Here is a 26,741-nt window from a genome sequence, read left to right on the forward strand (position 1 = left end):
AGGGGAGGTCGTGCTCGACCAACCTGGTGGCCTTTTATGAAGATGTCACTAGCTGGGTGGACGGGGGGAGAGCGGGAGATGTAGTCCCCTTAGAATAGACTGCTGCCTGAGACAGAAGTCTGATACAACATCACTTGTGTGGGTCGAGTTTTACTATCTCCATGTTCACGTGTATGATGTGCTATGTTTTGTTTCAATTCAACTCTCTGTGTGCATGGGCGCAAGTCTGCCTTTGCTAAATCCTTTTCTTGTGGCCTTAGGCAACAATCAAGGGGATCTCGAGCTTCAGCGCTGAGCAAGAAGCACAGCACTCAGGAAGGCCATGAAGGGCTCTGCTAAGTTGATCTCCCTCCACAGGTCAACTTTATTTCTTGTTTTTTTCCCCTGCACTGGGAATGGCTGCTCTGGTGGTTCGTTCCAGGGAAGCGCAGCTGCTTGCATTGCTCTGCTGCACAGCTGCCCTAAAAATAGTTGGGAAGTGGAAAGACAACTGCCTTTCCTATGTCCTGAAATACAGCTCCTCTGGTGGAGTGTGTCCTGGCAGCTTTGTGTGCATGGATGTAGTCCTGGGGCTGTTGAGAACTGGCTGTGCAGGGGACTGGAGGCGGCACAAGACCAGAGGGCACTTCTGATTCTTGTGCAAGCAGCCTGACTGGCTTCCATTTGTTTCTTGCAGGCACGGATGAAGAGATCATCATTGACATCTTGACCAAACTAAATGCTTCCCAACGTCAGCAAGTTCCGATCACCTAAAAGGTCTACAGAGATGTGTGAAGGCGGTTGTGTCACTGGGGTGAAAAGTGAAAAAGGACCCAATCTCCGTGAGAGAAAGGTCGGCGGAGAATTTCCTTGACCAAGGTTGTTTTGTTCTTGTTCAGTTCAGAGCAGTTGTTGATGCAAGGAGGGCTAGAGCCTAAAGAGAAGTGGGGAACAGCTCAGTTCTGTCTGTCCTGGAAGGCTGCACCTTCTGCCACCTCCTTCCTCCTCTCTTGGCTTTCTAGGATTTGATTGGTGACTTGACGTTGCTGAGTGGGAATTTTGAGAGGGTGATGGTGGGGATGATGACTCCCACCGCCATGTCTGATGTGCACAAAGTGAGGAGGGCTGTGAAGGTTTGCAAATCTTCCTTTTGTAATTGCTGAAGTTCTGGCCAAGTGAGCCAAGGCGAGGGGAGAAGGGGTTGAATCTTCTTGTGGGTGCAGCTCTGTGCTCAGCGGTGAGGAGCTCCAGGCTGGCTTTTTCTCACCCGATGTGTCTCATGGCCTGCTCCTCAAACCCATCTTGTGCAGGGAGGGGATTCTGACTCTGGGTGTGCATGAATGCCAGGGGCTCTTTTCTCAATGTCCCAGTAAAGTGGGTTGCTGCTCGTTTCAGAAGGAAGCCCAAAGCACATTTGAGATGCGTCACTGTGTTTGTGAGCTAGTATTCCCTTTGAAGGCCTCCAATAGCCATCTCCAGCAGCTGTTTCTGAGTGGGGAATTCTCAAGGGTTGCTTCCAGTAGATGCTGTGCTGAGCTGTGTCTTCTGTCCTTGAACCTTTGCAGGGTAACAGAGATGAGGGAATGTATGTGGATGATGCCCTTGCTCAGCAGGATGCTGTGGTGTGTAGGAACGTGCTTCCTTGCAAGAGCAATGTGTTCTTGTGCATGTGATGTGTGGTGAAGAGAAGCCAACCTGTGAAATGGGAATAAATGGGTTCTGCTCTTGTTTGCGAGTCTCTAATGAGACGTCTCTAGGCAGGCAAGTTACTTGGCAGGGGCAATGACATTTCAGCTGTGAGTTGCCATGCCTGGATGGTGCTTGTTGGAAAATATCCATGATCTGGACACGTACAGGCCAGCAGTTCTCTACCACCAATGAATTAAAGACCTTGTGTATACCCAGGCTTCTCCACGAGCCTTACTTTGCCATCCATAATGTCTATAAGTGCCTGTACGAAGCAGGGGAGAGGAAGTGGGGAATAGATGAGGTACAATTTATGTCCGTCCTCTGTACATGGAACAGGCATCACCTGCTCAGAGGTAGGACCCCTCCACAGCATCCTGGGTTTTTCTTCCCTTCCTTATTTGTGTGTGATGCTTTTATAGGAGCTTCATAGGTGCTGAGTAAGTGCAAGCTCTTCTGGGTCAACAGGTGTCTTAGCGAGAGCCCCATTGCATCCATTCCCTTTGGTCTGTTTCATTCCCTTCTGAGACTGGAAGGGACTTCAGAAACCTAAGTACAATTTGCTGCTGCTCTAGCGTGGAAAGCAGAGATTGAGGAGTGTGCCCACCATTGGGGCAGGGGGGAGAGGAGCTGAGAAATTCATCTGCCAGCATGAAGTAGAAGATCTTGAAAATGGTAACAGCTGTGGTAGACCAATTAGCAGGACTGTTAGCAATGGAAATGAATTATTTTATTGGGACGGTCCTGATATATCTGGCAGTGCTGCAGGAACGATAGAATGTTCTTGCAGCATGTGAGGAGCTTGTTCTTGCCAAATGGCCCTTTGGATCTCTCTGACTCTCTACCGTGGACTCTTCCTCCTAGTTTTTGATGTGTACAGAGGCATTTCTATCAAGGACATAACAGACAGCATTAAATCTGGGAGGTCTGGAGACCTGGAAGATGCTTTGCTGGTTACGGGTCAGTGCTCTGCTTTTAAACCTTGTCTGCAGAGTAATGATATGATGAGAGGTGCTGTGTGTCCCCTTGAGTGGCTGTTACAGGTTTCAGGGGGCAGACATGGTTTGTCTTTATGTGCACAAAGCCGGGCTGGGTGGGACTTGGAGCACCGTGGTGTAGAGGGAGGTGTCCCTGCCTACTGCAGGGGGGTTGGAACCGTGTGATCTTCCAGATCTCTTCCAACCCAAACATTGCTTTCTCTATCTTTGTTGCCATCCTTTGCTTTTTATTCTCTTTTTGCCTCCGTGTTTCATTATTTTCCCTTCAACCTTTGTTCCAGGAATGTCTTTATGGCCAAGCCAGGTGTTGTCCCGGGTACAGGAAATGCTGCCGGCCATCCTGTAAGCTGGCAGATGATCACCAGCAGGTCTTTAAGTCGCTCAGCCCCAGGCAACTCACTTACATCTACCTGATGGTGCTGGAAGGGCGGCACTGCCCACGGCCGCCTCCCTTTGCTATTTGCTCCCTTCATTCCTTACTTCAGCACGTGGCAGACCTCAGTAATGCAAATGACTGATAAAGCATCAGCGTTTTCTCACTTTCCAGACCCCCATAGGGAGCCAACAATCACCAAAGAGCCCCTCAGAAACCCCAAAGAGCCCCATAGGGACCTCTTATCACCCAGTATCATCCCATAGAGCCCCATATAGACTACAATGAGACCCACAGGGACCCCAGAGAGCCCCTCAGGGACCCCAGTGAGCTCCGTAGAGCACTATATTACCCCAAAGAGCCTCTTAGGGACCCATGAAGACCTCTTGTGACCCCATAGAGCCCCATAGAACCCCGGTTGACCCCACAGGGACCTCATATTGCCTCTTAGTAACCCAATAATGACCCTTAGGGATCCCAAAGAGACCCTTAGAGAACCCATATCAACCCAAAGAGACCCATAGGGACCTTATATCACCACACAGAGCCACGCTAGGGACCTGATAGAGACTGATAATGACCCATAGAGATGCATAGGGATCCCAGGGTTCCCCTGTGACCACACAGAACCCCTCAGTAATGCAAATGACTGATAAAGCATCAGCGTTTTCCTATGCGCTGATGTTAGAAAGGCTTCAGGGAGCGGCAGTGCATTCCTGTGTGTAGCAGGGAGGAAAAAGGAGAACCAAGAAGGTCTACATAAGGTTTTTAATTAATTTATTAATGACTTACTCCTAACACTAACATCTAACAGTGTAATGGGCAAAAGCCCGACTGGATGAAGGTAAATGGAATCTGAAGGAAGACAGATGTTGGCTACTCTCCCTTCTCCCTCCCCACAACCTTCCAGACTGTGCTGTCTTATTCCACAATGAGGGGGGTTGTGTAGAGGGAATGCCGGATCCCAAAAGTGGAGGCAGGCGCCTGGGGCTTGATCAGCGTCACCTGGAAGGGCAGAAAGGAAAGGCAGATCAGCAAGGGCCCTTCTTTGCTGCCCTCGCTCTCTGCAAGGGAGATGTGGGGAAGGCTCAGGGGAAGGGGGAGAGGCGTGAAGGCTGTGCTTGTGAAGCAGAGGGGAAGAGCTGAGCAGCTGCCTTACCTGGCCTACGTTGTAGTCTGCCGGCCCGGGCTTCACTGCTTTGCCCTCTCCATGTTTTGGTCGGGCTGCCATGGTGTATGCGGGCGCCCTTTTCTTGTACACGTCTACGGCCACTCTGGGGAGCGCCGCAGGACCTGGAGTCTGCAAGAGAGTCATGGCCACACGGGGCTGGGGTCACATTCAAGGCTCTCTCTTTCCCTGGAAGGCTGCATTAAGCAAAGCTGCAGCAGGGCTGGAAGCCCCTGTGGCACAGGGACAGGAGCCTGGTTTTGGACGCTAACATGGAAGAGAGGAGCAGCAGAGCTCACCTTGGCAAGGTCCTCGTCAAAGCGACCGCGCTGGCTCCTTCCCCTGATGGAGTAGCAGGGGCTGGCCGATGTGTAGGCTGTGTTGGGCCCCATCAGCCTGGGCAGTGTGTAAGTGCCAGGACCTGCAGGAGGAGCAGCAGAGAGTGTGTGTGTGAGGGGATGGAGGAGATGGAAGCAGCAGCGAGGGGCAGCCTGCACAGCCCGCTGGTGGGAGCAGGAGGGACGTGTTGCCCCTCTGAGCAGCAGCCCGTCCCTGGAGGATGCTCAGGCTGAAGGGTCTGCCTTTGCCAGGGTCACGTACCTGGAGGGCGGTCTGTGCGGAGGGGCTCCCGCCGGAAGGCCATGGACTGCACCGGTGGGCACTTGAAGACGTGCCTGTTGGCTGCTTCGGTGCGGTAGTCACCTGGGGCGGAGGAGAAGAGGAAGAAAGCTGTGAAGGGCTGGTCTCCTTCTGCAGCCAGAAAGAGTCCTCTGAAGAGCTGCACAATTGCTGGGGGACACAGGCAGCACACGGGGACACTGCAGCACGTGGGGACACTGCAGCAGTGGTACTCACTCGGTCCGGGGGTGACGGTGGTCTTGGTGGTGGGTCGTCCTTGGAGGTGGGCGCCTGGAACCACGTACTTGCCATTCCTGGTGATGGCCGGCTCCACAAAGTAGCAGGGACCTGGCCCGCAGCTCCCTGCCGCAGGCCGTTTGGTCCCTCTAAAGGTGTAAGCGGGGGCACGGTTTTTGGTGGGGCTGTGGCCCACGTAACCTAGGAGGAAAAGCAGAAGAGAGCACACCCCTGTGCAGCTGCATGTTTCCAGCTCCTTTGGCCCCTTGGGTCACAAGGAGCAGAGCCAGCAGCATTGGCCTTCCTTCTTGCAGCTGTGCCAGAGAGCCAGGAGGCTCTGCCAGAACGGGGCAAGGCTGGGGAGCTGCTCTGCCCCGTGATGTCCCCAATGCGCCTCACGCCCTGGGGATGGTCGCTGTACCTGTTGTCCCCGGGATGGAGTATTTGGGCCCGGGGCTGGGGAACTGGGCCGAGATGAGGCCACGTGGGCGATGGGGTCTCCAGGTCCCCACCCAGGCTCCGTCCATGCTGTTAGACATGTGCCTCCAAACCTAAAGGCAAGAGCAGAGCAGTTACTGACGGGAGTTCCTGAGCTGGAAGGGCCGGCAGCAATTTCTCCTGCTCACTGCCAGTCCTGCCAGTCTCGTGCTACATGCCCCTCACACACACCAGAGCCAAGCTGGGCTCTGCAGCCTGAAGTGTGCAGGAGCTCTCCCTCACCTCTCTGAGCCTTGGAGGATGAGCGCGATGAGGCTGAGCTGGTCTGCTGCTGGGGCTGCTCTCAGGCACAGGGTACGGCGAGCGGCTGCGGGCTGCACAGCTCACAAATGATGCTCCTGGAGCCAGTGGCCGGCTGTCCTTGGGGAGGGCCCAGCGATGTCATGGCAGCGCATTGTGACAGCACACAGGCTCCGGATGATTCCATCCGTGCTGTGACATCTCCTGGCTGGCCTGCAGCCCTCCACGCCTTCTCGGCCTTGCACCCCAAGCAGGAAGAAGTCGTAGCTCACGCTGCCGACACCTGCAGCTCTTAGTTTGAGCCACGTGCCGCCCAGGGCTCCTGGGGCTTCATCAGCATCACCTGCAAGGGAGAGAATCCCAATGGGGAAATGGACTGAAAGTCCCATCCCACCCTGGAAAAGTGTGGAAACTGTGCTTTGGAAACCCCATGGCACTGCCATGAGCAGCCAGCAGCCCTGCTGCATGCCTGGAGGGCACTGCTTGTGTTCCCCAACCCCCCGGCCCCATGCTCAAGTTGTGCCTGTTGACCTCCACTGGCTGTATTTGACAGAGCTGCAGAGCACATTGCAATGGCTGCTCTGGGATCAGGTGGCCTTCTGCAGAAGGATCTCCAGCTCCCATCCTTGGCTCCATTGATGCTGATGTGCTGGATGTAGGGATGTCCCTGGTGGCTGGCTTCTGTCACAGCGGGCACTTCCCGAGAGTGACCCCTGAGATCCAGGGGTAGATCACACAGCAGAGCTTAGCCAGGTCCTGCTGTCTGTTCAGATTGGTACTTTCTCTCTTGTTTTGTTTCTTACTGATGGAGTTGTGTGTGTGTGAATGGGAAGTGCTGTGCAGTCAGGACCGGTCAGTTATGGTCATAGAGGATGCTCAAAGGGAGAGAGGAAATAAAGAGTGAAACTGAAGCCAGCACTTGGCGTCCTGATGTCTGTGTTCTGCAGCAGAGCCTGTGACAGTCACCAGCGTCCTGCAGGGAACTGCAGCAGGAGGCTGTTGCTGGGCACTGGGCCCAGATAGGCCGCCCTGCTCCCTTCTCCTGGGCAAAACCTCTCATCAGCCGTCACCTCTGGTCAGCCATCAAAGAGGAGTGTATCATCAGCGGCCTTGAGGCCTAATTCCTACAGGCCTGTGTGGTGGCCCTGAGGGCCTACGCCTAGTAACCAAGGGGTTAAAGGAGACCTATGGAACAAGAAGCTTTTCAAGAGGCTGAGAGACCAGGAATGCCAATGAGAGAGAGCACTAGACGTGGCCTGCAGGCCAGGAGAGAGGCCTCTAGTCCTCTAGCCATCTCAGCCTTCCTCTGCACCTCCATGTCTCTAAGCCCTCCCATAGGTGTCTAAGTCCATACACCTCTGCACCTTCTTTGGTGCCTGAGTGCCCCTGGGCCACCCTGTGGCTCTCTTGGCCTCTCTGTCTCAAGACCTCTAGTCCAGCTTCAAGGCCTTCAGGCTTCTTGGGCTGTAGGTGTCCAGACCTCGAGGTACAAGTACAACCCCCAGCTCCTCTTGGCCTCTGCTCTTCTAGGCTTTCTCTTGCTTGGCCTCCATGCCTCCCTTTGGCCTCAAGACTACTAAGCTGCAAGGCCTCTTGGCCAGGCTCTGGGCCTCCCTCCAGGCTGTTTTACCTTAAGGCCTCTAAGCATCCTGGGCAACCTCTAAGCCTTTAGGCCTCCCCCTATGCCTCTAGGACAGCTTGCAGGCATCTGTGCCTCCAGGTGTGTTCTCCATTACAGCTCTAAGCCTTCCTTTGTGCCATAAATGCTCATGGACTCGTGGTCTCTTTTTTGGCCTCCCTCTGTGCATCAGGCCTTCAAAACCTCAGTGCTTCCAGTCCAGCCCTTTAGTACCTCGGCTCCAAGCCTACCCTTAAGCTTCAAGGACTTTAGGCTCTACAGAGCTGTTAAGGCCTCTAAGCCTCCTTTTTTGGCTGTGTCCGATAGAACCACCACTGCCCTTGATGCTCTGTCCCATAACCCCCACAGCTTTGCCCCGTAAGCTATGCACCATACGCTTCTGCTTTGCCTACAAGCTATGGCCTCTAAGGTTCCCCATGGGGCTCTACACACCACGGCCAGCACTTGCCGCTACAGACAAGGGGACAGGGATGGGGCTGTTTCTGCCCTCCTTATCACCTGCCCCTACCTCTGCCTCTTTGTCCCCTCTGTCCTTGGCAAGTGACAAATTGCCAGGGTGGGGCCACGGGGGTGGTCTGTTCCCACAGTCTGTCAGGGGCAGGAACCCACAGGACCCAAAGAGAACTCTTCTATGACAAAAGCCTGAGAGAAGGGGCTGAGTGGAGCATCCAGTGGAGCCAAGTGGCAGGACCAGAGGTTGCCACCAAACATCAGGAGCACTCCTGCACTGTGTAAGTGCTGCAGCACTGGCACAGAGACCCAGAGAGGCTGTGGGGTTTCCTCTGGGAGATCTCCAAACCCATCGGATGTGTTCCTGGGCACCAATTCTGCTGGCCCTGTTGCAGCAGGTCCTGGACCAGATGGGCCCAGATCTCCATTCCAACATCAACCATTCCGTGCTTCTGCAACACAACACGACATGCTGTGTTTGGCTCAACCTGGCCATTCACAAACAGTTTTCTTCCTCCTCCTGCTCAGTGCCATCTCTGTGGGATCACACTGCCTCCTACGATCCAACTCTGTTCCAATCAAGGTCAACACCAAAACAGTGCTGACCTTCATGGAGCCTGGGCTTTGGAACACAGGCACAGGAATAACCACTGCATGGGTGGAACCTTGTGTATTTCTAAAACATGCTCCTAACTGCCCTGTTCAAACTGTGATGCAGAACCAAGGTTGCATTCCCAGCACAGCCAGGCAGGCCGGCACCAGCCCCAAGGCATCAAGCCACAGCCTGAGAGGCCATCACCAGCCCCGGGGCCTAAATCCATGCCTGGCAGGGACCCCGGCCGGCAGGCTTTTGGCCTGGAAGGGCTTCCCCGGCCTGCAGGCATTGGAGCTGGCAGTGCCCCCCAGAGCAGACAGCTGGCTTTTAGCCTGGCAGGGCCCCCCTAACGGCATGACCAGCTTCAGGCCTGGCAAGGTCCCCCCCGACTGCCTGGCCGGCTTTTGGCCTCACAGGCCCAGCAGGTCAGGCAGCCATTTTGTTGCCTGGCACTGAGCCCCGGGCAGGCTGCATAGGAATCCCCAGGCCGGCCAGCCGGCTTTTGGCCTTCCAGTGTTTGCACAGAAAGCAGGAAACTCAGCCCACATTTCTCTTCTGGGCATCCCACGGGCTTCCTGTCAATGCAGGGTCACTTGTGCTGGTGGTGTTGTATCTCAGGGCCCATCCAAGTCTCTGGAAGCCTCTGGATCCCATGGGGCTGTTTCTGCCCTGCCTGCTGTGCTGCATTTGGGAGGGGGAGAAGAAGGAGATGACTGTGCAGCCCCTTCCCAAAGCCTTTCCTGTGCCCTGGCTTGTGTCTCTGAACAGTGGGAGAGGGCTCCTAAGATCTGTCCCTACGCTGGATCAACTCCAGCTCTTCCTCCAGCCAGCCCATAACCCTTCCACGCCTCATTTCTCTTTCACTTGCCGGGAGTCTGGATTCCCACCTTCGGCTCCTTTGACATCATCTCCAAAGAAATCAGGACTGCAAACGGGATCGTGACTCGGCAGTGGCCGATGTTTCACCTGGCCAGCAACCTCATAGCTATGCACCACCTCAAGTCCCGCAGGGAGTCCTTGCCAGGTTGAAGGGGGATTAAAGCTCTGATGCCTTTATGGATGGTGCAAACAGGGCCACCACCTCCCTTCTCAGAAGCAGACCTCCCCCTCGGAGGAGCCCGTCCAAACGTGGGGCCGTTCTGGTTGATGTCCCTTAGTAGCAGTTCTAGGGAAGCAGCTGTGGAACAGCAACCGTATCATCAACTCTGTCCGTGGCATTTTTCATCCCACAGGAAGGTGGAGCCCCTGAAGTACAGCCAGGTGGCCGAAGCTGCCAACGGTTGAAATGTAAAGCCTCGCCAGGTAAGAAGCTGTTGTGAGCATTGATGTGGGTAGCTGCCTCTATCTAGGGCTGCATGAAGGGGTGTGTGTGCTGGAGGAGAGAAGGAAGGACGCTGCAGATGTGTGCTGGCTGCAGAAATGGCACTCCGCTGTAGCAGCAGGAAGGCAAATGGCAGAAAGTACGCTTGAGGAGCAGAAGTTTGTGGTTGGCTGTGCTCAGATCTTCCTGCCAAGAGATGTTCTTCACGTCTTTCTTGTTTCCTTTCTGCCAGAAGCTGAAGCAAACAGGCTTGCAGTGAAGCGTGGCCTTGCAGGAAGGCAGGGCACTGGTGTGGAGTGTGGCCCAGCTGTGAAGAGAGCTACAGACACACAGCAGGCATCTGGGTTCTGGGTCCTGTCTTTCTAGTTAGGCTTGCTGTCTGTCCTTTCCTGGGACTGTTGTCATTGCATGTTGCTTGAGGTCTTGCAGTTGGAGGGGTTGACAGTGACCTTTCCTGTCCAGGACTGGAAATGCAAACCCACAGTTCACCCAAGAGCCTAAGATCCATTGCAGTCAACACTGGAGATGAGATGCCCTTGTATCGTGGCCCAGTTGGGCCTTTGGTCTCGATGATCCCTGGATGTCCCTTCCAACCCATCTGATTCTGTGATTCTGTGCCAGTTTGCAGCCTGAAGGTAGTGCTGGACTCGTTAAATCTTGCAGCTTCCCCTTTCTTGGTTCTAACAGGGAGAGGTGCTGAGCCAAATGGCAAGATCTACGTGAAAGCTGCTCTCCAGGCTGGAGGGCTTCCTGGAACAGCAGGTCCCAGGACAGGGGGACGACCTTCCCCCACAGTTGACAACCACTCCTTCTGCAGGACCGTGGCTGCAAGAAAGCACAAGGGATTGGAGGAAGAGGAGCAAAAAGCAGAGCTGTGGCCTGCCAAGAAACACGCGAAGGTGGAGCGCAGTGTGGCAAAGGCCCAGAGCCCACATCAGAGCAGAGGCAGTGTGACAGCTCCAGCAGCACATCCTGGGCCTGCCCCAGTGCCGACTGTGCGGTCCTGGGCCTCAAAGCCAAGAGGTAAGAAGATGCTGTCGTAGCAGCCATGGTGAGGCACTGACTTTATCAAGCGTGTCATCAATTTACAAGCAATGAGCCGATAATGTTCCAATTAGAAACTTTTATTAATTGTAGCGGGTAAAACAAAAAGGCAATTCAGCGCTGGGCGACAGGGGAATCCTCGTTCCTCCAACTGCCGCACCTTCCCGTCCCTTGCAACTTCTTTTGTAAGGTCCATCCCGAGTGTATTGTCCTTTAATTGGTCGGTCGTGATCGTGCCACTTGGTGTGTCGTTCCTTGGTTGGTCCTTCTGTGAAACTTTGTATCCATCGGGGCGCGCTTTGCCTGTAACTATGCAGAGTACACAATCTACCCATAAAATTAGAGTGCTCTGCAACCCTTGTGGCCTCCATATTCCACCATCACATCCCGGTCCTAATGAACAAGCACTCCACCACAATGCTACCACATCCCGGTCTTAATGAGCAAACATTTTATCACAGTCCCCCGTTTTCTTTTATTGTACTATTTTGTTTTGCTCATTAAACCGTTTTAGTTCTTGTCGACTCCTGGGCTCTTTTTCTTTGTTCTAACTGTTTTCTTAGTTCAGGCATTGTATCTATTGCTACCCCCGTTTGATCAACGTAGGTGCAACATTGTTCTTTAAGAGCCACACATAGTCCCCCTTGCTGCAATAGGAGAAGATCCAACCCCCTTCTATTTTGTAACACTACTTCTGATGGGACCACTTAAATGGCTCATGTGTCTGTACCTCTGTACCCCAACCCTCATTAATGAGACTTAATATTATTATCAATTGAGCTAGTTTTAGATAGGCAGTTTTCCCACTGCAGTAGTGAGTCTTTAATTGTTTGGGGGAGTTATTTCCAGTCTTGGGGTATCTTCTGGATTCTAAATCTTTGGATTCATTCATAATGGAGCAGACCCCTCCACATGTTTTATCTCCTCTGCCTCGCCCATCGACTCGGTTGCCTCGAGCCATGGGGTGTATAATCTTCTCGGCAGCAAGAGTATTCTTCAGGAGGGGCTGCTTTTGCTTCCCTTTTAAGTGGGTCTTTGGGGTACTGCACCCTATTCTTTTTCCCACTGGTTATACACTTAAGTGATGCTGGTAAGGATCCAAATTCACCCCCAGGTTTACCCCCTTCTATTAAAATTTCCACGGCCACTCTGAAGGCTAATAACCAATTTGTGTATTCCTGTTTTCGCAGTGGGTCCACTACCTTTCTAAAACATATCCCAACAGTTGCATTCACAATAGTCAAAATATTCCCTTCTACATTAAATTCTATACTGATACGTTTATACAATCATTGTTAATTCATGTTCTCATTTTCCTTGACGGAGGGTTTCGTGACAGTTTTACTTTCAAATCACCCGCTGGACTAGTGACTCTCCATTCGTGATTTTGTACTGGACCCTTAACACGACTAGCATGTGTCCATCCTTTTTCAGCAGTTCTGATGGCAGTATTGGTAGTCAATAATACCAGATAGGGACCTTCCCAGCGAGGCTGCAGTGTGGTTTCTCTCCAGGTCTTTATCAGAACCCAATCTCCAGGCTTTATCTGATGGAGGGTAATGTCAAGAGGGGGTCTTTGAGTCAATTGTCCCTTTTTCCACAATTCCTGTTTATACTTCATTAATTCCGTGATATAAGCTTGAATGTTCTGATCTACCACCCCCGGGTGATCTTTAGGGGTTCCTGCATCATATGGCATTCCGTATAACATTTCGAAGGGAGATATTCCTATGTCAGCCCGGGGCTGGGCCCTAAGGTTTAAGAGGGCAAGGGGAATGCATTTTATCCATGAGAGCTTAGTTTCTAGTGTTAATTTGGCCAATTGCTTTTTTAGTTCCCCATTCATTCTCTCTACTCGCCCTGAACTCTGTGGGTGCCAGGGAGTATGTTCTTCCCATTTTATTCCCAAGGCTTCAGCTATATTTCTAGTGATTCTTGATGTAAAGTGTGGTCCTTGATCTGAATCTATTACTTCTGTTACCCCATACCTAGGGATGATTTGTTCGAGTACTTTAAGTCCTTTCAGTCCCAAAAAGTTCAGCAATTTAATACTTTCTTTCCGAACCTTTCCCTCATCCTCTCCAGCAATTAATAGATCATCTACATACTGTATTAATTTGGTATCAGGATCTAGCTGATACTCTTGCAGGATCTGTTCTAGGGCTTGCCCAAACAAATTAGGGGATTCTGTGAAGCCTTGGGGGAGTACAGTCCACCTTAATTGCTGTTTTCTGTTAGTATCTGGGTCTTCCCACTCAAATGCAAAAAAATCGCGGCATGTCTCATCTAAAGGGCAAGCCCAAAAAGCATCTTTTAAGTCTATGACACTATACCACAAGTTGTCGGGCCCTAATTTACTTAGCAATGTATAGGGATTAGCTACAACTGGGAACCTAGATACAGTGCGCTTGTTAATTTCCCTCAGATCATGAACCAACCGATATGTTCCATCAGGTTTCTTTACCGGTAATATAGGGGTATTAAATGGGGACATACAGGGTTCCAGTAATCCTTTGCTCACTAATCTATCTATTTCTGGTTTGAGACCCCTCCTTCCTTCCAGGGAAATAGGATATTGTTTTATTTTTACTGGGATTTCAGGATTCTTGATTTTTACCGTGAAAGGGGGTATTTTTAGTTGTCCCACACTCTCGGGGGTATACCAGACATCAGAATTGATCTCTTGTTCATCTTCTACCCTAAGAGGGCAGAGTTTGATTCTCAATTCTTTATTCTCTACTTCTAGTCCTATGCCTAATGCAATAATCAGATCCCGTCCTAACAAATTGAACTCCGCTTCAGGCAGTATCAAGAAATCACCCAACCCCACTTTGGACTCTGCTTCTATCATTACATTTTTAACTATTCCTACTGTAAAAGGTTCTCCCTTTGCTCCTATTACTTTGGTAGTTTCCCGGGAAGGTTTGCATCCGAGGGGGATCTGTTGTATAGTAGACCTTTCTGCTCCTGAATCTACTAGAAACTCTACCTCCTCAGCTTGGGGACCAATTTTCAATTTTATCAAGGGCTCCTGTTGTTTCTGGGTCCCCAATATATAGAGCCCCTGACACCCCTAGTCTTCTTGGAAGGACTTTTCGTCTCTCATTCTAACCCTGCAGTCCCTCTTCATGTGTCCCTTTTTCCTGCAATAATAGCATATTCTCTCCTCCTCCCTGTTTTCAGGCTTCCTAAATTTTTGCTGTCCTGGAATTCGATTTTGCGTCCATCCCCCCATTTTCCTTTCCAATTCCCTACTTTCTCTGACCGCTGCTACCATCATCCTAACCTGCCTATTATGTCTTTCTTCCTCCCTTCTTACATATACCTTCTGAGCTTCCCTCAAAAGTTCATCAAGCCCCCGATCCTGCCAATTTTCTATCTTTTCTAGTTTCTTGCGGATATCTTCCCAAGCCTTAGCTACGAACTGTGTTTTGAGCAGAGCCTGGCCTATCGGTGTATCGGGATCCAATCCTGAATATAGTTGTAAATTCTTGCGTAACCTTTCTAGCCATTCAGTGGGTGTTTCCTCCTTCTTTTGTCTTTCATTAAAAGCTTTATTTATATTCTGACCTCTTGGGACTGCCTCCCTAATGCCCTGGATAATGATAGTTCGCAGGTCCTGCATGTGAGTCCTATGATGTTGATTTTGATGGTCCCATTGCGGATTCTGTAAGGGCCATTTAATATCCGCAGCGGGCCCGTGGGCATGTTGAGCATCCCAAATGCGCATCCCTGCACGCCTAATCATACCTCTCTCTTCTGCTGTGAACAGTATACTTAGAATAGATTGTAGTTCCTCCCAGGTATAAACATTTGGCCCTAAGAACTGATCTACTCTGTCTGCCACCCCCAGGGGATCTTCTAGTATATTACCCATTTCCTTCTTAAAATCTCTAACATCCCCTGAATTTAAGGGCACTGATATAAACCCCATCTGAGGTTGTGGACCTCCCATGGGCATTTCTCTTAAAGGGTAGAGGTTATTTTGTCGTGCCTTTGCCCGTGTCACAGGCCCTCCCCCTTCTATCTTTTGTACTTCTCCCTTTCTCGAATCCATCTGCCCATGATCCAACTGAGGAGGAGAAGGTAGGGGAATTGCTGGTGGTACAGCATATGGTGGGGGTCCCACTAAGGCCTCCTCTTCCCTTCGAGGTTTACGTTTTTCGACATCTTTTTCTTTTCGTGTCAAATTAAAAATGGGGACTCCTAAACCCTCTGGGCGAGTGACCCATACTGCTGCATAGTCACTTTCTTCTTGATTGAAAGGGGTTTTGGAGTTTACCCAAAAATTTAATTGCTGTTGTACCCAATCTTCATTAGAACCATACTTAGGCCACCATACTGCCGGGCCAATTTGTTGTCCGCTCCAAATTTCTATACAATAATAAATCATCTTTGCTTTATCTTTATTTCTTGTTCCTGGATAGTGCGTCCAGGCAATTAGCATGAACCCTAGAGGTGAGTCCTTAGGAATGGATGGTCGTTTAGAAGGGGTGGGTGGTTTAGTTTTACACTGCCCCATCTCGTTCTTTACTTCTTGCTCTCTTGTTTTATTCAACGTCTGTAGCTCCCCCTAGTGCCCGTAGCTCTAGGGGAACACCTAAATAATAATCATCCCTAGTGTCCGTAGCTCTAGGGGAACACCTGAATAATAATCATCCCTAGTGCTCGTAGCTCTAGGGGAACACCTAAATAATAATAATCATCCCTAGTGCCCGTAGCTCTAGGGGAACACCTAAATAATAATCATCCCTAGTGTCCGTAGCTCTAGGGGAACACCTGAATAATAATCATCCCTAGTGCTCGTAGCTCTAGGGGAACACCTAAATAATAATAATCATCCCTAGTGCCCGTAGCTCTAGGGGAACACCAAAGAATAACCCTCCATAGAGCCCATAGCCCTAGGGGTTGTGGTGGTGAAAGGGTCCCGCTTATACCCTGTACCCACCCTTCGGCGTGCCCTCACTCAGTGTTGCATTCACTCGCTTCCCCCAGGTCGTGGCCCACGCCCTCGCGGGCAATGGGAACCGCACTACTGTGGGGTCCACACTCGCTCGGGTTAGTGCCGGCTGCCGGCCCCCCTTCACAAGCACACAACACTCGCCACACGCCGGATTCCCAACCCAGACCGGACTATACTCACCTGTCCTGCGTCTTCGTCCGGACTTTCGTGCACGAAATTTAAAGGGTTAACCGGTTTTTACTTGCCTTTGTGTTTTAAATTTCGGATCGTCGGCAGGAGTAGGGCGGGAGGATAGGAGCCGAGGCCACCTATTTAGGCGGGGCGCCCCCTCAGGCTCGTACCCACGCCAGTATTCCCGTCCGAGTCACGGCGCCAAATTGTCATCAATTTACAAGCAATGAGCCGATAATGTTCCAATTAGAAACTTTTATTAATTGTAGCGGGTAAAACAAAAAGGCAATTCAGCGCTGGGCGACAGGGGAATCCTCGTTCCTCCAACTGCCGCACCTTCCCGTCCCTTGCAACTTCTTTTGTAAGGTCCATCCCGAGTGTATTGTCCTTTAATTGGTCGGTCATGATCGTGCCACTTGGTGTGTCATTCCTTGGTTGGTCCTTCTGTGAAACTTTGTATCCATCGGGGCGCGCTTTGCCTGTAACTATGCAGAGTACACAATCTACCCATAAAATTAGAGTGCTCTGCAACCCTTGTGGCCTCCATATTCCACCATCACATCCCGGTCCTAATGAACAAGCACTCCACCACAATGCTACCACACCCCGGTCTTAATGAGCAAACATTTTATCACAAAGCGCATGGAGTATGCTTAGGGTTTGCTTTGCTTTTCCTTCTCTGGACAGAGAAGAGAAAAGAGTTGAAGGCTACCCAGTCCATGTCCTTAACCAGGACCATGCCAGAATGCCTGGCCCCCTCTTTTCCAATTAACTCCACGTCCCACTAGAAACCCCCTTCCCTGAGAGGCTTCCTGGCCTGTTTTCATGGTACCCATGTTTCCGCAGTTTTGCTGTTGACAAAATGAATTTCTCTTTCCTTGCTCTACAGCCAGATGATGATGACAACAGAAAGAGAGGAGAGAGGAAATGAAGAAGGCTTCTCTGAGAGCTGCCGCTGCCCATGCAGAGCTGAGTCCCTGGCGAGCACAGACGTGCTCTTTTTGTTCTCAGGGTCCCTGTCTGTCAGACACGAAGGGGCTTGTAGAATGCTGAGGGAAGCGGTGTCCTCTTGATTCTTGCTTTGTTTCTTTCCAGTCCTCTACAATGAAGACGGAGAAGCTGCAATGGACAGACTGAGTGGAGGAGCGTCAGAAGGCAGCGGCATCGTGGCAGCAGCCCAGCTTGGTGCTCCAAGTCTGGTTGCAGCTCATCAATAAACAAGTGGAGTTTGTATTCACCCAGAAAGCAGAAGCCCTGAGCACCGCAGAGGCAGCACAGGGCCAACACAGAGCGGCCCGCAGCCCCCACTCCCTTCGCCCCGGCCCCCTCCCCGGCTCCCCCCCAAACACCCACCCAACTCAGCCCCGCAGCTCCTCCCTCCCCCCAACCAGCCTCGAGGTGGGCAGAAAGTTATCAACATCTCTTCAGTGAATGATCAGTCCCTAATTAAAACCCTCTGGTAGACATCAGAGTTTAGGGGGTTTTAGGGTTTATTAGGGGTTTTTAGGGATTTTTAGGGGTTTTTAGGGTTTTTAGGGGTTTCCGTGGATTTCCACTCTATACACGCAGGTGTATTCCGCGTTTCCCCAGTTGTTCCGCACATCCAGTTTGAACTTTCGATACGACTGAAGGGGCTTCTCCTGCCAATGCAAAGAGGAGAGGCTTCGTTATGGGCCGGAGGGGGACCAGTGCCACATAGTGCCCCACAGATCCCACTGTTCGCCCCATAGATATGGGTGAACCTAATACACAGTCAGTGATTTCCTGGAATTCAGATTCATATTCAATAGTTGTTTAGCATGCCTTGCAGGCAGCTGGCCTCCCCCCTTGCACTTGCCATACCTGAACGTGGAAGGTCTGGGAGATCTCTCTGTCCACGTTGTAAACAAATGACCCCAGGAGAGTTTCCTCTTCGTCCTCATCCACTCCCTCAAAGAGAAGAGATGATGGCGGTCACACTTAGGCAGGCCGTGCCATAAAGAACACACTGAGGCCAAAGGTGGGAGCCCTTCCAACCCTCCCTGTGCTCTGGCAGGATTGGAGCACAAAGGAGGGTGAACCTGAGTCAGGGCACGTGGAGCAATTGCTCCCAGCTGCTCGGCCACAAAGAGCCGTAGAGGCTTTTGGAGACATGGAACCACCCGAGGGATTCGGTGCCCTCAGGCAGGATGCTCTGCAGCAGCCCACCTCTGAAATTTGGGAGCTCCCAACAGTATGGGTCATATGGGGCTCTGTTGGGTGTCTACTGTGTGGCTCTATGGTGCTCTATGAGCTCTTGTGTGGCTCTATGAGGTCTTACAGGGCTCTATGTGGCAGTTATGGGGCTCTGTTGGGTGTCTGTAGGGCCCTTATGGGGCCCTGTTGGGTGTCTGTGGGGCACCATGAGGCTCTTTAGTTTTCTATGAGCTCTTGTGCAGCTCTATGGGGTCTTACAGAACATTTTAGGGCTCTATGGGATGTCTGTGGGGGCTCTACAGGGCTCTTTGGGGTGGCTGTGGGGGTCTATGGGGTCTTATGTTGCGGTTATGGTGTTCTGTTGGTTGTCTCTGGGGCTCTATAGGGGTTCAATGGGCTCTTATGGGGCTCTATGGCAAAGCTTTTTCCTCGGGGCCCTCCAGAAGCAGAAGCAGGCAGAGACTTACCAAGATGGCAAAGTCTCTGGGGGCACTGCTGACCTCCCCAGAGGGAGACACTGCCTTGGACACGTGCCACACAGTGAAAGCCGTGGGCCAGATGTTCTCCGGCAGCTGGATGACGGCGTGGCCCTGAGATCCTTGAAAAGCCCAGCAGCTTCCAGCAGAAACATCGGGCTGAAAGGAGAAAGACGCGTCCATCAGTGGGGAGGCAAAGAGCCGCCAGAGCTGGATGGTGGGCAAGGAGCACAGACCTTGTCTTCTATGGGGCTGCCCGTCATGGAACGCTACTCAAGGGACGGGAGGGCAATATGCAGAGGTTTGGACAACAGCTCTGGAGTCAATTGCCTTTCTCTGCTTGCACAGAGCCGGCGGGGCAGCCCTCCCCAGCATCTGTCAGCCCAGCACCCTCCCAACGCTGGTGTCAGCGATGTGGGGAAGAGTGTGGGCTGAGCAGAGCAGCTGGGCCAAAGGAAATGGATGTGCAGCCAGAATGGGGTGAGGATGGGGGGGAAGGATGGAAGGGGAAGGACTGGGGGAAGAAAGGACTGGGGGGTGGAGGGGGAGCCCTTATGGGGCTCTGTGGGGTGTCTGTGGGGGGAGGGGGGCGAAAGCAAGGGGGGGAAGCCCACAGTCAGCACTTCTCCTGCCATACCTGCAAGATGGTCTCCGGGGACTTCGCGAAGGAAAAGAGGGGAGAAAGCCGGCCTTTCCCACCATAACTCTTGGTTGTCCTCTCCGCATCAACAGTGGCACCTGAAATAAAGATGGACAGACGTGCACTGGAATGGCCCAGAGATGAGCTGAAGGAGGGAATGCTCAATCCCCAAAGCTCTTGGCGGGGCTCTGGGGTGCAGAATCCCTCCTGCTGTGTATGGGAACTGCTGAGTCCCGGCCTGAAGCGCTGATTGGGGAAAGGAGCCGGTCAGCCCTGGGAGCAGAGGGGAAGGGTTTGTAAAGCCTCAGAGATGGGGGGATTAGATGGGAAGTGAGGAGGAAATTCTGGACCCCCAGTGGACAGTGAGGCCCTGCAATGTGCTGCCCAGAGGAGCCATGGAGGTGTTGGAGACCAGGTTGGATGAAGCCCTGAGCACCTTGATGCAAAGCCCTGTCAATGGCAGGGAGTTGGGCTGGAATGGTCTTAAGGTCCCTTCAGACCTCAGCCAGCCTAAAGCTCTGTGAGATATCTGTGATGGGAAGCAGAGCTGGGCAGGTCTGGGGGAGCGCAAAGCTGAGGGTAGTGAAGAGCTGTCTACATACCCAAGGATTTCAGAGCCCAGTTGGGCATCCAGTTGCTCTTTTCCACAGCTGCCTCCATTGCGTGCCGTGTCAGCTGCAGAATTTTCTCTCTCTCGAGTCCGTGGATCCCGTTCTCTTCCAGGACATCAGAGAGTGACTCGACAATGAGCTCCTTCCTGGCCGACAGCTGAACCAGTGGGTTCCTGAAGGCAAAGACAAAGCAAGTCTTGTTCAGCAATGTCCACCCCGCAGGTCAGAGTTCCAGTGCCATGAAGTGAAGGATCCCAGGGGGTTGTGCTCTTCCTTATCCCCCAGCCCCTTTGGTTCCTTTGCTTTGCCAAGGGCCACATAGAGCACACAGCCAGCTGAGGCCACACTGCAGAGCCAGGTGCATGGCAAGGAAGTGTCCTTACCCCATAGACAGGAGCTCTTGCCCAGGTCCTGCAGACACCACCTGGAAGAGAAAGGCATTGATGGGAGGAAGCATGAGGAGCACGGCCAGAGCTTCCAAAGCAGCTTCCCAGGGAGCCGCTGGCAGAATTTCCTGCTGCTTCCCAGCACTTTGCAGAGGACCACAGCCTGTGGGCACCATGAGGCTCTTTGGTTCTCTATGAGCTCTTGTGCAGCTCTATGGGGTCTTACAGAGCATTATGGGGCTCTACGGGGTGTCTGTGGGGGCTCTATAGGGCTCTATGGGGTGTCAGAGCATCTGCTGCTTCTCTGTTTGCTTTCCCATCCCCTCCAGACTCCCCAGTCCCAAGGATGGGCCAAAGGCTCCTTCTTCCCACGCGCTGTTGCCTTCAGCTCCGTGCTGGGCACTGGGAAGATGCTGCCACACCAAAACCTGTCCTGCTGCCAAGGCAACCCCCAGCCCGGCTCCGTCTCAGCAGCGATGAGCCCATGGCCAGACTGTCCCCACGGAGGCAGAAGGGCAGAGCTTTGGCCTCTGCCGCACAGGGTAGCACTGACCTGCAGGGCATTCTGTCTCCAAACTCCCAATATCCAGAGGATGGCTCCAGCTGTGGGGGACATCGGTCGGGAGAGACCATTAGTTTGCCAGACTGCTCTGAGCCCTGCAGCCCATTTCCCTCCTCCCAACCCAGCCGTGTGGGACGGTCCTGCTCCTGGGCTGTGCTGGGATGGCTTTGGGTGGGGAACACTCACCAGAAAGGACCACTAGAGGCAGGACGGGAGTCCTCCTTCCCTCCTCTTGGCCGACGCGTTGCCTAAGGGAGAGATCAGATGGTGGTTATCACGGCCCAGCGCGGGGACACACACGGTCTGCTGGGATCCTTGGAGCAGACGGCTGCCATGGCTTCCTCTGCCCAGCAGAGATGTGAGTCCAGGGAGGGCCCGTTAGCAAGAGCTGCTTAGTGCCACAGCACCCATGGGACACATGAGAGTGAAGGGCTGTGCTGTGCTGTGCCATGGGGGGCAGCAGCCTTGCCCCAGTCGGCTCTCCCCAGAGCAGGAGCAGGGCTGTGCCCACGGAAATGGAGTTTGGGCTGCCTGGCTGGAGAAAGCCCAGCAGCACGCAGCAGTTCTGCCTTCCCCTCCCCACATTCTGGCCCTGCTGCACCCACCTGCCCAGCTGGGCTGGCATTTTGGCTCCTTCACTCGCACAGACACAGAGAATGGCTTGCTCTCCTCCCAGGACACAAGCACCTCTTCTCCACTCGCCTGCTCTGCACTCCTCACAGGACTGCAGTGCTGCACAGCTCTGCAGCGTGCCTCAGCAGGACGGCAGGTTCTGATGTCATAATGGCTGACAGCTGCCAAGGCCAAGTGATGCCTTCTATGAGCTCACAGGGTGTGCCCAGGAGGGACAGACCCTGTGGGTTTGCCCCCAGCCCAAGGCTGGAATACCCTGCGCTCGGAGCTCCTTTGGATGCCCTGGTAAAGATGTCTGTGCCATTGCACAGCTGCTCCCGTCCTGGGCACGGACAGGCCGTGTGCTTCTGGTGGGGGCTGTGAGAGTCACAGACTCATAGAATGGCCTGGGTTGAAAAGGACCACAATGCTCATCCAGTTCCAACCCCTGCTGTGTGCAGGGTCGCCAACCAGCAGCCCAGGCAGCCCAGAGCCACATCCAGCCTGGCCTTGAATGCCTGCAGGGATGGGGCATCCACAGCCTCCTTGGGCAACCTGTTCCAGTGCGTCACCACGCTCTGGGGGAAAAACTTCCTCCTAAGATGCATCCTAAACCTCCCCCGTCTCAGTTTAAAACCATTCCCCCTTATCCTATCACTGCTCACCCTCGTCATGGAGTTATCTGGATCAATCTATGTCCATAACAGGGGGCTAGTTGGCCTTTGGGCTCCCCGGCCCCGAATAATGGGAAGGGAAAGGGGTAGGGAGATGGGAGCTGGGCTAAGGAAACAAACAGAGCAGTGGCAACGATCTAAGGAGGAAGACTTACTTTACTAACTACGATGTGGGGATGCAAGATTACACAATATAATACAGTCTAATTGAACCTGAGGGCCTCTGGAACGTGTAGTTCTTCTCAGCTCCACAGGATGTGATGAGGTGGGAAACCCATAGCAAAAGGTACAAATCCATGACAGCTTGGCTGGGGAGGAGTTCCCAGCTCCAGCGCTGCCTTCCATGGTGTTGCTGTGAAAGGGTGGATGAATTTGGAACCTGGAAATGCCAATTTTGGGGGTTGGAGACGAAATCTGGGACTGGGGAGAGGGTGGGGAAGGAGGATCCCTTGGGAATAGAGATGGAGAGGAATGGGCTTGGATTTCAGTGCCAAAGGGGTAATGTTGGCCCAAGGGGACACACAGAATCATAGAACAAACCATCCCTGGTGGGAACAAAGCCACAAAGCGCCATCTTCACCACTGATGGGAGGGGAGCTGTCAATGGGGACACCAAAACCATGACAAACAGCAGCAACGATCTGAGGAGAAACAAAGGGATTTACTCAACATGGTGTGGGAATGCAAGGTAGCACGCTGTAATACCATATGATGAAGATTGAAGCTCATCAATCAAATGGAATGAGAGTGTCCAAAAGGTGGAAAGGCCTCACCGTGACGCCGAGGGGAGACGCGCCGTCAGGTGGAGCAGCAGGGAGGAGAGCCGAAGGAAAAGGGATGTCAGATGAGCTACTGAGGCCCTACATGTATTATTGCCCCTAAGCAGCAATGAGAACAGCACAGCCAACAGCCTGCTGGGCAGTGCAGGAGTTCTTCTTCTGCAGTGCCCCGAGGATTAACTCTTTAACTCCCAGTGCAATACATGGTGCTGTGATGTAGGATACCGATAACCAAAAATCATCAGTGACGTTCCACCCCTTATTCCACATCACTGCAGCGTGTTTAATACAAACCAACAAGAAACAGTCATTCACAAGCATTAAACACACACACACACAAACCTATATGTGTGCATGGAATTACTGACTGCCCTCCCCCAGCATCAAATTCCCTTCTGGTGCACATTGAACAGCCCCATTTTATTCAATCACCCAACAAGCGCACCCAGCTCCCTGAGCAAAAGCAGTTCCACGCAGAGGTTTGCCCTTCCAGAAGCTGGCAAGACCCAAACTGCTTTTCCCAGCATGTTCTTTACATGCACTGCAGGGACCTTCTCTCCCTTGACAGTATGTAGGGAGCTGGCAGGACCACGGAGACTGATAGATCCTCGGGTGTTGGCCAACCAAGTGGCTTCTGCCCAATGCTTCTTCCAGTGCTTCAATGTCCCACCACCCATTGCTTTCAACATGGCTTTTAACAACCTATTTTGGCGTTCAGTTTCACCAGAAGCTGGTGCATGGTAGGGGATGTGATAAATCCACTCCTTGCCATGATCTTTGGCCCGAGTATTTACAACGACAATGTTAAAATGAGCCCCATTCTATGACTGTTCTTTCTGGAGTGCCATGTCACACAGGACTTGTTTCTTGAGACCTAATATGGTGTTTAGAGGGTAGCATGGGGTACTGCGTATGTTTCAAGCCACCCAGCGGTCGCCTCCACCATGGTAAGCTCATCAGGATCTGGACAGTCTGGATGTCTGCACTGAAGCCAATGGGATGAGGTTCAACAAGACCAAGAGCCGGGTCCCGCACTTTGGCCACAGCAACCCCAGGCAAAGCTCCAGGCGTGGGGCAGAGTGGTTGGAAGGCTGCGTAGAGGAACTGGACCTGGGGGCACTGGTGGATGCTCAGAGGAACATGAGCCAGCGGTGTGCCCAGCAGGCCAAGAAGGACAACAGCATCCTGCCTTGTATCAGAAACAGCGTTGGCAGCAGGAACGGGGCAGTGATTGTCCCCCTGTTCTCAGCTCTGGTGCTGTGTCCACTTTTGGGCCCCTCACTGCACGGAAGACATCACGGCCCTGTAGTGTGTCCAGAGGAGGTGACTGCGGTCATCTGAAGGCTTTGTTGGTATTCGGAGGGCTCCACTGATTGTCAGAGATGTTCACTGACCATCAGAAGGCTTCGTTGATCAACAGGGGGTGTCATTGGTCATCAGAGGGCTTCGTTGGTCATCGGGGATTGGAGGTGTCCATGGGAGGGGATATGCAGACCTTGATCTGGGTGGTGGGGTTGGGGCACTGATGCAAGAGGCCTAAAGCAGACCCAAAGGAGAGACAAGTGGCTGCAGTAAGAGGGGCTAAAAGGAGGGTGACGTGGTCACACTGTGTCCATGCAGAGGTCGATCAAAGGGTGTAGGGTTCGGGAGGAATTGTATGGAGGAGCTGAGAGAGAGCAGAGGGATTGCAATGGGGCTGCTTGGCAGCATGAGGAGCTCCATCCTTTAGGACTTTGGAGCAGGTGATGAGAGAGGGTGGGGAAGCCCACAGGGGTGCAGGACATGGTGTGCATGGCATGGAGCTGGGGAAGCCTCCCAGCACTTTGAGGTGGCCACAGCCAGGCAGGAACAGATCCCAGCAGTTCCTGCTGAGCATGAGAACAAGGACACAGACACACAGCGTGTAGCTTTGCTGAGGGATTTATTGATCATCAGAGGGTGTCACCGATCATCGGGAACTTCACTGGGCACTAAAGGGCAGCACTGGCAAGGAGCAGCCTCGTCCCTGCAGGGTTTGTCTGAAGGACTCAGGGCAGGAGAAGGACTGGCAGCAGCCAAGAGACCCGGGACAGGACGTTGAGTCCCCTGGGGACAGAAGCCACAGCCCCTGTCCCAGCTGCATGGTGACTCTGGGCCATCCATAGGGCACCCTGAGCCTGCCCCCTCCAGATCCGTTCCTCTGCACGGCCCCATAGAGCGCAAGGGAAGGGCTGGAGGTGACAGTGCCCAGGTCCCCCTGGAACAGGCCATGAACAATCCCCTCCATGCCATCAATTCCCAGCCCCTGGTGCCCGGTCCTCAGGGCTGCGGAGACACCCAGGGTCCCCCAAGTGCCCTGTGGGGATGTAGGTGTCCCCGTGCCGCTCACCTGGACGTGTAGATCCAGGGACACACCGAGGGGACTGAGATAGTGGGACACACTGGGGGCAGTAAGACACACTGGGACACCCTGAAGGCACTGGAACAACGAGGCCAAGGCACGGTCCTGTAGCTTGCTGTCATGGCTTTGTAATGTTGCTGTCAATATTCCATATCATAACATCATGTGCAGAATCATTAGAACGTTCATACTCCAGTTCCATGGAATAACAACATCCTGAATACTCAGCTCTCAGAAGAGAACTACGTATCCCAGAGGACTTCACAGTCAGAGATAAGTCACGGAGAATCTCTCTCTCTGTTTTATTCGATTTATTAGCCTCAATCATATTGCATTCTATTCTGTTATCATGTATTCCAATATCATATTCAGTAAAATAAGTTTTCCTCCTTGGATTGCCGCCGCTGTTCTTTTCCCATTCCCTTTATCCTTCCCTTTTGGGCTGGGGGCCCCATGGGGCGGCTGCCCCTGTCACGGGCACAGGTAGATCCAGGTAACGCATGACAGATGGTGATATCAGGGAGTAACGTTGGAGTGACATTCCTGGGGTGACATTCTCAGGGAGTTTGGTTGGGGACCTGAAGGTCTGTGATTGAAAAACAGTCCTGGGATGGAAGAAAGAATTCTGATTGTTTGAATGGAACTGCTGTTTGTGGCTGTGGTCACAAAGAACTTGCTTTGTAGAGAGAGCTGACCTTGGGCGTTTATCTTGATTTGGCAAAGACTTATTTTGCAAGCAGGTGTTTCACCTGGGCTTTGTGTCGTGCATTGAGAGCCTATTGAGAGCCTCTAGGCAGCCTTCAGTCTGCCTAGAGCCAGGCAGACTGAAGAAATAGGAAAATCTATCAATCAATCCATCAAAATGCTCTGGCAATCAATGGAACTGTTGGTGCTACAGATACAGCTCGATTTGCCGTTTTTGTTAGAGGTTGTGATAACAGATATAGCATCACTGAAGAAACAGCTTCTTTGATGCCATTGAAAGTCAAAACTAAATCTCTGGAGCTGTATGAAGCAATAAAAGCAACATTAAAGTGATTTTCTTTCTCCTTTCACAGCACCTGTGTCTCCAGCATCCCTCCCCCCCCCCCACCCAAGCCTTTCCACGATTCTGTTTCCATGATGTCAATGTGGAAACCTCAGCTGTGGTCTCCTGCTGCTCCAGATGAGTGCCAATCCTCTCCCACCACACAGTGCACACAAGCCCAGGGGGAACCTGGCCATGGCAGCAGAACAGATCTGCATCCTGGAAGGGATGTGAGGTCACAATGCCTGCCGTGCTCGATGAGGTCACAGTGCTCAGTGTGTGTACCCCAGCTGTTCCGTGCTGGCCCCAGCACTTGCTGTGGCTGCAGCGGTGGTGGTGGCAGCATGGCACGAGTGTGGGGGGCCGTGTCCCCCGCCCGCCTTGCTCTCTTCCTCCTACTGATGGCCATGTGTTCCAAGGAGACTTGTGGTGCGCCATG

At 52.7% G+C, this 26,741-nt stretch overlaps 6 protein-coding genes across 11 annotated transcripts in view; 1 reads left to right on the plus strand and 5 right to left on the minus strand.

Moving 5' to 3' along the window:
- Positions 1-26,741, minus strand: part of LOC146752165 (uncharacterized) — a 187,561-nt gene that overhangs the window by 38,304 nt on the left and 122,516 nt on the right. For 2 of the 4 annotated variants that reach the window (XM_085532987.1, XM_085532984.1), the window contains exon 3: positions 5,378-5,610. The exons of 1 other annotated variant lie outside the window; for it this stretch is intronic. Coding sequence is in view for 1 of the 3 variants with exons in the window: in XM_085532986.1 (XP_085389112.1) it covers positions 6,090-6,140 (51 nt within the window). In the remaining 2 variants the exon portion in view is untranslated. Of the gene's footprint in view, positions 1-5,377; positions 5,611-5,779; positions 6,141-26,741 lie in introns of those variants that run through there. One more of the 4 variants, XM_085532986.1, reaches the window with a different exon arrangement.
- On the plus strand, positions 163-17,449 carry LOC146752169 (uncharacterized). 3 transcript variants are annotated; one of them, XM_085532948.1, is made up of 4 exons: positions 163-357; positions 677-832; positions 10,620-10,825; positions 16,870-17,449. In XM_085532948.1, exons 2-4 carry the CDS (start codon positions 719-721, stop codon positions 17,051-17,053), a joined length of 504 nt encoding a protein of 167 aa, XP_085389074.1. In that variant the 5' UTR covers positions 163-357; positions 677-718; the 3' UTR covers positions 17,054-17,449. The 3 variants fall into 3 exon arrangements, 2 of the variants coding, with proteins under 2 accessions (XP_085389074.1, XP_085389073.1); XM_085532947.1 differs by lacking the exon at positions 163-357 and having other exon boundaries at positions 374-832; XR_014940895.1 differs by lacking the exons at positions 163-357; positions 10,620-10,825; positions 16,870-17,449 and adding an exon at positions 10,490-10,611 and having other exon boundaries at positions 374-832.
- LOC146752170 (protein CIMAP1D-like) lies at positions 4,663-5,942 on the minus strand. The gene is made up of 5 exons (XM_085532641.1): positions 5,885-5,942; positions 5,780-5,834; positions 5,481-5,610; positions 5,060-5,324; positions 4,663-4,906 (listed from the first exon to the last, which is right to left on the minus strand). Exons 1-5 carry the CDS (start codon positions 5,940-5,942, stop codon positions 4,797-4,799), a joined length of 618 nt encoding a protein of 205 aa, XP_085388767.1. The 3' UTR covers positions 4,663-4,796.
- LOC107306237 (uncharacterized) lies at positions 13,917-16,327 on the minus strand. The gene is made up of 2 exons (XM_085532811.1): positions 15,717-16,327; positions 13,917-15,669 (listed from the first exon to the last, which is right to left on the minus strand). Exon 2 carries the CDS (start codon positions 15,366-15,368, stop codon positions 13,920-13,922), a length of 1,449 nt encoding a protein of 482 aa, XP_085388937.1. The 5' UTR covers positions 15,369-15,669; positions 15,717-16,327; the 3' UTR covers positions 13,917-13,919.
- LOC146752171 (SUN domain-containing protein 3-like) lies at positions 17,453-18,894 on the minus strand. The gene is made up of 4 exons (XM_085532642.1): positions 18,868-18,894; positions 18,623-18,790; positions 17,823-17,909; positions 17,453-17,620 (listed from the first exon to the last, which is right to left on the minus strand). Exons 1-4 carry the CDS (start codon positions 18,892-18,894, stop codon positions 17,513-17,515), a joined length of 390 nt encoding a protein of 129 aa, XP_085388768.1. The 3' UTR covers positions 17,453-17,512.
- On the minus strand, positions 18,954-22,159 carry LOC146752172 (uncharacterized). The gene is made up of 7 exons (XM_085532643.1): positions 21,436-22,159; positions 21,017-21,078; positions 20,822-20,871; positions 20,266-20,306; positions 19,874-20,055; positions 19,269-19,369; positions 18,954-19,031 (listed from the first exon to the last, which is right to left on the minus strand). The coding sequence occupies exons 1-7, from the start codon at positions 21,453-21,455 to the stop codon at positions 18,954-18,956; spliced, it is 534 nt and encodes a 177-aa protein (XP_085388769.1). The 5' UTR covers positions 21,456-22,159.

The sequence above is a fragment of the Coturnix japonica genome, unplaced genomic scaffold (genome assembly GCF_054131305.1).
Source record: "Coturnix japonica strain WE unplaced genomic scaffold, WE-NBRP24 Scf050, whole genome shotgun sequence".
NCBI classification, from domain to species: Eukaryota; Metazoa; Chordata; class Aves; order Galliformes; family Phasianidae; genus Coturnix; species Coturnix japonica.